This window comes from Bemisia tabaci, chromosome 4 (genome assembly GCF_918797505.1).
Source record: "Bemisia tabaci chromosome 4, PGI_BMITA_v3".
NCBI lineage: Eukaryota > Metazoa > Arthropoda > Insecta > Hemiptera > Aleyrodidae > Bemisia > Bemisia tabaci.
Window position 1 is genome coordinate 22,949,074 of NC_092796.1, and position 12,974 is coordinate 22,962,047.

The 12,974-nt window shown below is 36.3% G+C and overlaps 1 protein-coding gene across 1 annotated transcript in view; it reads right to left on the reverse strand.

The window, feature by feature from the left end:
* Window positions 1-11,850, reverse strand: part of LOC109037084 (brefeldin A-inhibited guanine nucleotide-exchange protein 3) — a 43,368-nt gene extending 31,518 nt beyond the window's left edge. Inside the window, 14 exon segments of the mRNA XM_072299524.1 lie at window positions 1,244-1,274; window positions 1,277-1,383; window positions 2,117-2,264; window positions 2,683-2,784; window positions 3,198-3,376; window positions 4,024-4,208; window positions 5,024-5,121; window positions 6,032-6,164; window positions 7,220-7,507; window positions 7,933-8,050; window positions 8,741-8,906; window positions 9,193-9,327; window positions 10,399-10,532; window positions 11,149-11,850. Of these exon segments, the coding sequence (XP_072155625.1) occupies window positions 1,244-1,274; window positions 1,277-1,383; window positions 2,117-2,264; window positions 2,683-2,784; window positions 3,198-3,376; window positions 4,024-4,208; window positions 5,024-5,121; window positions 6,032-6,164; window positions 7,220-7,507; window positions 7,933-8,050; window positions 8,741-8,906; window positions 9,193-9,327; window positions 10,399-10,532; window positions 11,149-11,233 (1,909 nt within the window). The 5' untranslated portion in view covers window positions 11,234-11,850.
* Between the last annotated feature and the right edge of the window lie 1,124 nt (window positions 11,851-12,974).

Consider the following 12,974-nt stretch of genomic DNA (forward strand, 5'->3'; position numbering starts at 1 on the left):
TTAATGAGAGCAAGGTTATCAGAGTTGGAGGAGCAGTAGCCGGCAAGTGAAAGAAAATTGTTCGATAGAGTGATCTGATACAACTCAGAAAGCCACGCAGCCGACAAGTAAACTAGGACACCACTGCCTTGCACCCCCTCCACAAAATCCGCCTGCATAATTGTTAAAGGAGTATTAAGTTACAGGCCATGCAAATGAATTCTCATGAAGGAAGATGAGGAGTAAGTTAAGAAAGTCACAGGGGACAAATGGCCATCATGAATTAAAGGCACGAAACCACTTGCACATTTGAGTAATTTTTCTGTGAAAGGGTTACTAGTGAATTATGAGTTTTGACAAAGAATGCATTTACTGAATCCTTGATTTAAACTATCTAAAAACATAGTTTGTTTATACAGATGTGGGTAATGGCGGCGAGGAGAGACTCCCGCGTCGTTTCACCAACTATACTACGGCCAATGAAAATCGTTTATTTTCGACTTGAATTTGATGGAACTTTGACGGGCTTTTTCGGGCTTAAGGACTTGATTTTTGACTTTTGGAACATTACCATCATTTTTATCGCGAAAAATTCTATGCTTACATATTTTTTATCCTCAAATCCCTCACCCATGCAACAACCCCATTCAATGCTGACGAAACTTGGATGCCCTAGGCTTTTTTAAATTGCCGATACGCAGATATACCTATGTAAGGCAAGAATGGATGAATATATTACTTTTGCAGGATATACACTACTACTTACATTCTTTAAGAAAATAATTGTATACATATGTCTCCACAGCTCCCTGAAAGTTTCTATAACTGTTCTTTAGGTTAGTTCTAATTGAGCCTTTGTGATGAAAAGGCATGAGAAATGAGCAGACAATACCTCAATCCATTCCAGTTTAAAGCTTCAAGAATAAATAAACAGGAATCCACAAATACTTGGGAAAGAGCACAATTTAGGGAAAATCTTCTAAGTGATCCAAAAAAAATTAAAAATATGGAATTCATAAGATTAGAGGTTCAAACATGATAATCCCACTTTGTTTTAGTGACAAATGAGTTCATGAAATATCCCTTGCACTGGGCAAAGCCATGAATTTTAGTTTGATTGATAACATAGAGCTTTGACTGCACAAAAGACTAGACCCCATGCACCAATTGCCATGAAAAGGGGGAGGAAAACCCGCTGAAAAAGGAAAGAAAAATGAAAAGATAATCATGAAGCCAAACAAAATGTACAGTGACAAAAGCATACCTCTGAGTATGGGATTTCCTTGCTTGGGTTTTGATAATAGTCCGATTGAATCAAACGAAAGTTCAAAAGTAAGGCTAAGTGAGATGCCAGATAGATCCCATCAGCGTTCACAATGGTCCCTTTGTCTTTAGTAAATAAATCTATAAAATCACACAAATAGACTGATAAGAGCCAATTGTCTAACCAACAATAATTATCACTTTTGTCATTTCAAGAGTAGTTTGTTACTGAGGACTTCTCTACTCTATTTCTAAAACTAGAATTTTCATTTTTTAACACACCTTCCTTCCCTTAATAAACAAGATATTTAACATACTTTATTTAAACAATTTTGTAAATCCTCATTTCTTCATTATATTACCCACTCAAAAAAAGGTGTGACTCTGAGACCCATAAAATATGGCTCGGAGATCCATAATTTCTAACCAAAGTGACTTACCATCTACAGTTTGGCTTTCTGAGCCATACTTCATTGGTCGGGAACCTATAAGCATGGCTCCACGAACTATTTTCTACGGCTACATGATCCATAACTCGGACGGTAAGTCACTGTTCCCATTCTTGTTTTTTGAGCGCATGTTTGTGACTTAAGAAATTACAAACAAAGAGTAAAAAAGGCATTCAAACGGCACTGTTTTGATGTTATTACACAGAACATACTAAGAATGCTATCAACATATATTTGAGGCTTTAATTGATGAGCAGTGGGTCTAACAATAAGTTTTTAAAACTTTTTTACTTCGGCCAAAATAAATTAATTTACAACTTCTTCATAAGACGACCTAAAACCACTTCTTAATAAAGCAATATGTTCATGGTTTAGTTGCCATAGTTTTTGCCATCGAAAATCTTGTAGTAGTAAACAAAAATTACCTTCACAATATTTGGACGAAAATTCTTGCAATGCTTCATCAACTTGTAAAATGCTACGCAAATTTAACAATGTCGGCAAAAATGAGATTAAGGCAGATTTAAAATGATGAGCATTTTGCCGTTCCATATCGGCACTTTCGGTGATTATCTGGAAACCGAGAATTAAAATCCTAATTAAGGAAGCACAGTTTACTGCAGAATCTTAAAGTTAGTTAAGTACTGGGTGAGATTACGGAAGTGCCATTGTTGATTCTGGCGAACGAACAGGTTTGAGAGAGCCAAAAATGCTTGGCAAAGGAGAAAATGGGGAAATGTATCTAAGATAATTAACAGGAAATAAATGTAATGAGCCATCAAGTTTCCGGTACCTAAATAACTTATCATTAATCAACATTTATATGTGAAATGAAAAATATTTATCAACTCCAAAAATTTGATTAACTGCGAACAAAAGTGTAAGTACTAAATTATACCATTGAGTGGGCCGAAATTTTGACCTGATGTGTAAGTAAGTATTAAATTGAAACAGGAAAAAAGTAAGAAAAAAAAGAGATAAAAATGCTTACTTTCATTTCTGAGTCCATATCTTTTAGGGATTTTTCAATTTTATTGAGTCTAAGATCCGCTTCGGTTTTTCTTTTCTCCGCTTCAGCCACCATTTCTTCTAGCTGCAAAAATCAAGCAAATTGTTCAGTAAATTTGGGAGCAACCAAAATGAATTTTACAAACAATTTAACACCCAAAATCCATCAGAACACTTCTTATAATATATAATTTGTGGAATTCCACAAATTTAGAACTTGGCCCTTAGAATTACATCCTGTAGACATTAACAATCAAGAAACAAGCAGAGGGAAATCGTTTCTAATCTCCTTATCAAAAATATTTTTTAATGATTAGCTTTAATATAAAAGTTTAGCCTCTTGAACTATTGACAACAAAATTAAAGATTTTCCTTTGATGCTATAATTAGGATATGAGGTTCAAAATAATGTTTTTAACTTATCTTAAATAACCAAAAAATAATTATGCTGAGTAATGCAAGAATATCTCCAATTTGAACGGTCCAAATGATACTCACATCAGAGTCATCCAGCTGAAGGCCTTCCTCCGGCCCTTCCGTTTCCCCGCTGCTCAAGATACCACTGCTACTGCCACCACTTTCTGACCCTTCTTCAATCTCCGTTTTACCTCGCTCTTTCTCCATGACTTCTCTGTAGTCCCGCGGTAAACGAGACATCAATTCATAAGTAAGAGGACCTACAAGAGTAAAAGGAATCAGAATCAAAACTTGGTGAAATGTAAATTTAATGTCATATGACAGTTGGAGAAATTCAAAGTTCGTCAACATCAGCAATTTATAATCTTGCTGTTTAAACTTCATCAGGAACATGGTGGATGGTAAAAATTTCCAACTTTGTACATGAGAAATCAAAGTTGTCCTTTAGGTTGATTTTAACTTCCAACTCACCAATAACACCCAAGTCCACAGGGAAGCAATTTCACATTCGTCTATTTAATTTAGTTATGCGAAGAAATAATTTTTTCTTTGTGTAGGGTCTACGTAAACCAATAACTGCGATGTATCAGAGGCAAAATTTATTTTCCAGAAGTCTGACGGCTAGCTAAATGATAAGTTGGTTCTCAATTTGCTAATTAGACTTTCATTGATTTTGGTTTTCGAAATATGGGACAATGGAAACCTCTCAGCACTAGTACAAAAAATGCTAATCACTATGAATCACACTGATGTGACACTATGAATCGCACTGCTATCACAAGAATGTGCTGTACACTATGTGAAGGGTTTTTATTCTTTTTTTTAAATTTGTTCACAAAACATTCATAACATTTGGAATAGATAACATATCCCATCTACCAACTTAATGGCAAAAATGATACATTACCTTGATAATCACAGTCTTTCATCTTAGGAAACATTGAGTTGATCTTATCCACATATTGATCGTTTAAGTTTCTCCCTAGGGATAACTCTTGCAAGGCATTCAACAAGGCCAAAATACACGAAATGCTGGCATGCTTGATGGCAATATCACTACATCCAGCACATTCTTCAATCGAGTCCATGACCCTGAAACAGAGACAAAAATTTACCGTGAAATGCACAAGCCACTTGTGAAGCACAGAGAAGTAAGAAACTGGAATGAAATGGAAAAATAAACTCAGGCCCTTCGGCAAATTCTGCTTTAGATACCTATGAATATTACATTCAATTGGAGCCAGATATCTGATATATCCAGCCCAACTCTACTTGCGTAGCTGTTGATTTAAGGCCTATCAAATTCCGAACAGATTCTAATCAAAATAGACCATTTGATGATGGTTGGTCACACTCACCATGCAACATTCATCTTTGATCAGAGTAAAGTTCCACCATTCAGCATTTTTTGCCACTTGGTAAATTTCTGCCAAGTTTTAATTTGAAAATAATGAAAAGTAACGATTTTGGGACTGATGACTCCCTACATTTATCCTCAAAATTGGATAGGAACTTATCCATCATTATCTATCAAAGTCTTTACAGGCTTGCACATTGCGATGACATCACTCTGTCAGTTCTCGGTGCAACTATCTGCAAATGGAAAGTAACCAACAAAAACCTTAGACATAATGCAAGTGTTGCTCTTTGTTTGATTGAAGTCGTAGGAAGATCTAAAATTCCTAGACCGTTGATAACTTATTTAACTACTCCTCGAAATTTTTCGGGTTTAAATGAAACCCTGATATTTCCTTCTTTTGCAGAATCCCGGTTGCTTCTTCTAGGTTCAGGAGTTCAAGTCCCCAAAAATACATTAACTCTTTGAGCAAGCTTGATATTTTGCATAAATGACTGATAAAAGTTGTCACAGACTTTTTTAGTTAAACACTTGATGGAAAAAGACTTACAAACGCGTCAATGCCATATCACTTTGTGGACAGCCTTTTTCATCCTCCAACAGCAATGGTCCAGCAAAATCAAGCAAACGACTAGGACTACCCAGAAGCTGAGAAAAAATGGAAAGTTAGAGAAACATAAGATGAGAATTGCAAAAAATTCATTCTTGGTAATCACTTCACTTAAATTCTTACGATGTAACTTGATTTCTTCTATCTTGAAAGTGCGTGTGTTATGCAACTTGCTATTCTACTTCTTACAGAACAATATTATGAAAATAAATCGCACAGTAAATTACTTTTTATTCAAAGGATTACTTACAATTTATTTGATGATCCCAATGTTCATCAACTACTTATTTCAGAAAGAAAAAGCTGAAATTCCAATATAATTCCGCCATAAATTTGGAATTTTAATTTAATCAAAAAGCTGTGCGTCAAATATCTCTATCGAAGATTTTCAAAACGCCCAGGGTAACCTTTCAAAGGCTTAAGTAGGACACAACACCAATTTCTTGATCATTTGCCAAACGTACGTTTTTACATTTTATTTTAATGGTTCGGTCATTCATGCTCAAAATTACAGTGATGCATCTTCGAAGCAATTGCGAATGAACCTATTTTAACTATTTTTGAATGTATAAATCAAAAAGGAGGTCCTAACTAAAATTGGAAGATTTCCTCACAAAAGTATTTTAAAAGAATAATACCTGCTTATTAGCAGGTATCTCTGTTGTAAAACAACATTATGATAGTTCTTAATTTATTGTCCTTTTACCTTCTTGATATTTCTTCTATTTTTTTCCTACCTTACTTCCTGTTATTCTTTGGTGCACTAAGTTCTACTCTTGCTGCAGTAAGAAAAGATGAGGCACAAGATACTAAAATCAACTTTGAGGATGCAGAAAAGGCTACTGGGTGATCTGAATCTTAAAATTCTAAAAGCGAAGAATATTGTTCATAGCTGCTTAAATGAGAAGGAAGACATAGATTGAAGGAGGGAAGGAAAAAACCAATTACCTCTCTCAGTGCTCGTAAGGCCTCTAACCGATGTTGAGGAGGCGGGTAAATAAGCATACGATGAAAGACAGATTCCAAAACAGGCCTCAGAGATCCAACACAACCCACCAATCTGACAAGTTCACTCCCAATACTGTTGGAAGAGAAAAATAAGATGTAATAAAGAGAAACTAAGGTGGCAAAAAATTTGGTATTTATTGAAAGCGATAGGTCAAGGAATTTATTTTTGTTAGTTGATACTGAAAGATAAGAAAAACATGATAATGCTGGTCTAGATGTCATAATCCTAGTATGCAAAACGTATATCGACGGTGAAACTACCAAACCACGTATCTCGGTTTGCGACGTCGCAGACTTCCTGTCATACTTTATTTTTTAAATGAAAAACTACTTAATGTCCAGTCTTGAAAATTTCTGTGATTTTTCCTCTTCGTGCGGAGAAAATTCTGTGAAAATTTCAAGGAATGATATTGATTTGGTCTACTTCAAAAAAATAAAATGCGAGCGTAGATTTTTAAACACCGCAAACAAGATACGTGGTTTGGTAGTTTCACCGTCGATATGCTATCTTGCACCCTTTGGAATACATACTGCACAAGTTTTCCTCCTCTGCTTTCAGTTGTGTCTGCCATCTGGATCTTCACTACTTGACGCAAAAGATGCAACCGGAGATAATGTGAATTTGCATCACTTGATCAGACCAAGGTGAAAGAAATCATGGTATGACTACAGAATTGGATGATGTCACTTGCATCCAATTGTACCGATGTAATTGTTTTTGACAATCATCAATTATCGACCATCAGAGCATAATATTGTAATGCAAGCTCCTGACCCAATTTAAGACTTCATAAATGGAGAATAGAAATCAAAGCAATCATTTGGTGCTATTTACTGGAGGTTCATGGGTGCGTACCTTTGAAAGTACGATAAAGCTGGACATTAATGCAAGATAAGTTGATTGATACAAATAAAATCTTAATTTCAAGAGCCTTCCTTGAGCTTAAATGTGGATTCTAGGAAAAAGTCAGAGGTAATATCGTGCTTCTTGGAAAGTTCTACTTACGGTTGATTGAAAAAAAGTCAACCCTTGGAGGAACTTCCTTCTTGAAAAAAAGCATTGAGCATGGTAACTTACAAAGTACTTGAAGAAATATTATAATCCTAAATTGTTTCATTTAGACCAACCTGTAAACTGTTTTTGCTTGATGACTATCAAAACTTGGCGCTGAAGCAAGGCCTCCAGATCCTCGGCCTATTTCTCCTTCTGAATTTCCTGATTTACCCTCTCGAGATATTATTTTCTTATCTACTCTTGGAGATCCTAGAAATGCAATCAATGCTGGGCACAGTTTCTGCCACAAGAATGTGGTGAAGTGTTTGTTCGAATAAATTTTTTGAGGCAGACTTGATACCAGCGTGTGCATACATTCTAGCAAAAAAACAACGGTTTGGCCGCTTCGTTCACCTCGTTCTCTGCAAAAGGAGTAAAGAGAAACCATTCTTATTGGCATGAGGCTTTTCAGTTTTCTCATTAAAAAAGTTTTGAATGTGTCACAGTCCGTGGAAAAATGATGATCCTCAACACCAGAGGCAGATCATGACATATAATTCTGAGTCAGCTAATCGTTAAAAATGGAACCCTTCGTTCAGTAAAAATGTTTCAATAGATCAATAGCTTAGTTCAGGTGTTATTTTCTTTCTAACAGACTGTGAAGTCTGATGAACACTGCAGTCTCAAATTTTTAACTTCTTATCATAGAACAAAAATGGTAAATAGAGGATCCCTGGTAGATTCAAGGTGTGCACTTGTTCCTTTAAGCAGCACATTATTTGTGCACACTTGAGTTTTTAATGCAAAAATGGTAGATAAAAAAATTGATTAACTTTAAAGAGCTTACATTTGAGTTTCCTCAATCTTGCTACAGATGAACTGCAAAATTGGTATAATTTGATTAAAGCATAAAATTCCACTAGGACTGATGTCTTTTAAACTTTCGGATTCTTGACATTCTTCATCTGAAAGGCATAAGAATTACAAAACATTACAAAAATAATAGCTTAAAGAAGGTATGTGTGGAAATGAAAAATATCAGAGATTTTTTAAGATACCTCATACTCATCTCTTGAAGTGAGTTCACGAGAAATTTTCTCTGGTTCATCACGATACTTATCAAAAATCCAAAATTTCTGGTAATGCTAGTGCAACAAAAAGTTGTATTTTTTAAACTAATGCCCTCTAATTTCCCTCTTTTGACCCAGCTGACATAGATAAGTTTGCACGATGTCGAGCGGGGGTGAGAAAAATTCTCAATCTTGCAGTCCATGGATCTTTGCAAGCAGAAGGCAAAACTTGGACCATAATAAATTTTTACTCACTTTCAGCATGAGAAACACTTTAAACGTTCCATGCACTAGGTCACTTTCACACGAAATCAAACACATTTTACAAAAAGCAAATTGAAAAAAGTCATAAGGCAAAAACGTTAGATCCTGAGAAACAGTCTACTTCTTAAAGTTATTTGTACCTTTGGTACCTAGGTTTTGAAGTAACATCATTGATTTTAAAATAACTATGAAATCAATTGAGGTTTCTCCTGGTATGCTAAGGGATGACTGACTTCGGACAAAGGATTCATCTACATTGTTAATTAACGGGTATTTCCTCCGACACACAAAAGCCTCTGGACATGTATTGTAAAAGCGTACCAAGAATGTTGCAGAAAGACCTCAATGTTTGACTAGTTGCAGCTTGAGCAGCAGTTCGAATGGCGTTATTTCCTGACTCATACGCTTCAGAGCAAAGTGTCAATATCTGTATGATAAGCCGTCCATTCATGGTCCAATATGGGAGACACGCCATGTTCAATAAAACCTGGAAAATCGATGGTCGCTTTAGAAAGAAGTAATAAAAATTTATGATTGTACATGTTTTGAAACCGATTTATTAGCTGACATAAGGGATGAAGAATACCTTCATCCGTGAAACAAGATACCTTTTCTTGTGAAACGACCCTAATATCAGGGATCTGTATCAGTTTCAAAAAGAAATGTCAGGCATCTGTGAGACCTTTTCCTCTGTGCATAACTTGATTTCTTGGAACAAAAAAAAAATGAAGTAATATTAATAAAAAATAAATAAATCAAACGACTAAACTTACTTTCAGCATGTCAACTTGTGTATCATCAGATTGGCTTAAAAGAGAGTTCATGGCGCACAGCAGTTGTGATGGAAGCCACAATGAATCATCTTCTGGCTCAAAATTTGACTGAAAGCGGTCATCCCTCAAAAGTTTCTGGGAAGGAAACATAAATTAAAAACACTCAAAATAGAACAAAATTTTATAAAGCCACTAGCTACGAAGATAGTCTTATGCTTCGCTTAATGTCATTAAAATGTTAGATTCTGTAAAAAATGAAAACATGATTGAAATAAGTGATTTTGTGGCTATGATAAGTTAAGACAGACACAGGAGGAGCTTCTCTAAGCGGAAAGCATTCCTTTTAAACGCACATAGAGGAAATGGGCAGTGCTAATCAAAGAGTAACCAGCTTCTTTAAATTACTTCATTTATTCTTGCCTATCTAACTTGATGTAACTAAAATTATAGTTCAGCCAGCAGAATTGGATAAATAAGAACAGTATGTATGGTTCGAAGCTTTTGTTACAATTTTAACTCAGGAACGATGTAAAGACGGACTGTGCGTTTCGAACCAAGAGAACTGGCGATATTAGGGATGGACTCCAGCCCTCCTATGATAAGATAAGACTGTGATAATAATGTGTAACTACCAGACCACCTATCTCTTTAATGGTCTTTAAAAATTTCCACTCCCATTTTGTTTTATTGATAGAGACAAATGAAGCTCATTCCTCGAAGTTTTCTTCCCACTATGAGGTTTCGAAGAAATTATGTTGAGTAGTTTTCCATTTACATAATGAACAGTGACAGGATGTCAGCACGTTGCACACCAAGATACGTGGTCTGGTAGTTTCACCTTTGATATGCTGTAGGCACCTGCAGATAACTTGTACCTGAAAGTAATCACTACCCTGATTATCGACCGCCACAGAAAAAACTTGCACTACTTAAAAAAGCAGTGCAAAATTAATTGGATAAAACCAGCACCAAGGTTTTTAGCCAGGTATGATTAGTTTAGCAGAGCACGTGATATCTAAGCACCTGCCATTACTACAAAAATCACATATTCTGAGATAATGTGGAGCATTAATTGTAGGGTGATGCTACTTCGCGCTTTTCCACAGGTTCTCCATTATTTTAACATGATTGGGCAGTTCCTGTAACACTGGTCCATAAGAGATAAGAATTGTATACAATGTAAGATAAGATATCTATTTCACTTACATGGAGGCCTATTAATGCAAGAGAAACCAACTTGCTTTTCTTCGTTTCGACAGCAAGCTGGAGTGCACACAGGCATTTTGCTCTCAGTTCGTGTGCTGGATCTCTCATTAGCCCTTGCTGAGATTCCAGGAAATCTAAAAAGTGAAAGAAACATAACCATTGCAGCTGAAATTCATTCAAATGTTGCGCCCAGAAGATAGAACAAATTGAGATTTCCAATAGAGCTGTTTTTGATAAGATAACAGCTGGTTGATAAGGGTGGTTGAAGTTAACCAGTGTGAACGTTGGCATACCTGTGTGAAGTCTAGGTATGTAGATGGTGTTTAGTAGTCTTAGAACTACATGGAATATACCTGTACTCCGATGGGTTAAATCAATTGATCCCTAAACAGCTGTATACAGAACGGAGTTCATAGAGATTTTCACACTTTCTCTCAAAACTTGACAATCCTACAGACTTGTTCAGTTCATACTCAGCAACCCTAATACCACATTGAAGGAAGGAAAATTTCAATAAAGAGGCAGACGGTAGGTAGCATACAATGAAAAAGGGTTTAACACAACGCAGCACTGGTTGGTGCAATCGGCAGGCCATGCGGCAAAAACGGGGTCTTCAATAGGACTGTCTTCCAGAAAAATAGAGCGGAATGGCAGCGCATCAGGTAAAGGGTGCAGCATATTGAAATTGAGTGTGCTCATTAAGGGTGATACTAAAGTACATTTTAATAGTAAGAATCTTCTCTGACTCACCATATGCTTCCTGGCTTGCTATTCTAACCTCCGAAAATTTAGGGCCGGCAGCTTCGGCAATTAACTGCTGCAGTAGATCTTCCATCCTAATTGAAAGAGATGTCAAAACAATTCTTTCCGAAACACAGTAGATTCACACATCTTTGAGGCGATGAGGTGAAAAAAGTTCAAAGTTCTACTTTCACTTCACCTGATGCTCCAAAATTGACGAAAGCGAACAGAAAGTGCAGGAATGAACCTGACTTGCTAAGTTCTTCTCTCCCGTGCTTTTTGATTGGCCGATTTATCCGCCATATTTTTTAGGCGGGAAAGGGGAGCAAGTTCAATTCCCCAGTTTCGTCTCGCTCGTCCGAGAACATGAAATAGGGGGAAACGTCTATGAAACGTTACTATAATTATTACTACGGAGAAACTTCGGTACTTGGGCTGCTCCATAAATGCAACGCAGGCCCACTCTCAAAGAGCCATGGCACTTCGGAATCTGGGCTGCAACTCACCACCGACGCTAGCGCTGACGCTTGCGTCAGTATCAGTAAACACTCATCAACCGGAAACATATTAACCGGAAACATATTAACCGGAAACACATCAACCGGAAACTCATCAACATCTAGCATTTCCGTTTCGGGTAAGTTCAGGGAGGTATTCTCAATAGAAGTTCAACACGCGTGCATAATGAGTCCACGAATGAGCTTAATTAAATTACCCACTCGAGGAATTCGAGAACCCGGTGAAACTCCGCGAATTTTTATTTATACACAACCTTCTGCCCCCCAATAAAAATTGCCCTCTTTGAAATAATCCTATGAAATTAAGTTACAGTAGGAAACCAATTATCGGAGAATTCCGTTGTCAGAAAACTAAATTACACCCAAACAACAAAGCCGTAAAAATCTCCCAAGCCGAAAATACGTGGTTTGTCGGGGCACATTGCCCAGTTGAAAAAATTCTCACTATCACATACGGATTCGCGCATCGGTTTACATACGAACAGGTGATGAATGAGTGTAATTTATCGGACGAGGACACCATGCACAGTCAGTTCGGAAACTATCGCGAACTGGTACGCGTATTGCCGCGAAATGTGCGTCATTGCTTTAGATGCTGACTATGAAGACGAAGGACTCATCGGCTGCGACGGCCACCTAGTGGAAGTAGACGAGATGAAGTTGGGGAGAAGGAAATTCCACCGCGGCAGAATCGTAGAAGGATCTTGGATTTTCGGTATGATTGACCGCGACACGAAAGCGTTCAGATTGGAGATATGCCCGGACAACAAACGTGACAAGTATACACTAATGAGGATGATAATGAAACACGTGGAGCCAGGGTAATTATCTAAAATTTCTATTCTTGATTAGGCGTCGCTGTGGCGGCTCCCCCCCCCCCCCCCCCCTTAGGGCGAAATCCTTTATGATGTAGAATTTAATTTGCGAAATGACAAAAAAATGATTTAAATAATAATAATGAGTGTTCCCTCTTTCGAGTTACAAAAAAAAAAAATAATAATAATAATAATAATTTAATTATATTATATAATTTATATTATTATTTATATTATAATTATATGTATTATATCTATATTATATTAATTATTATATTTATATTATTATTATTTATATTCATATTATATTATTATTTTTATATTGTTATTATATTTAATTACATTATATTATTAATAATAATAATAAAAGAAATTAGGGATCCTAAGATAAAGTATTAATTCTCATATGTCTTGTGTTGCAGCACTGAAATTAATTCGGACGGCTGGGGTGGCTATATAGGTAGAGTCTGGACTCTAGATCCAATGTGTTTTTTTTTTTTTT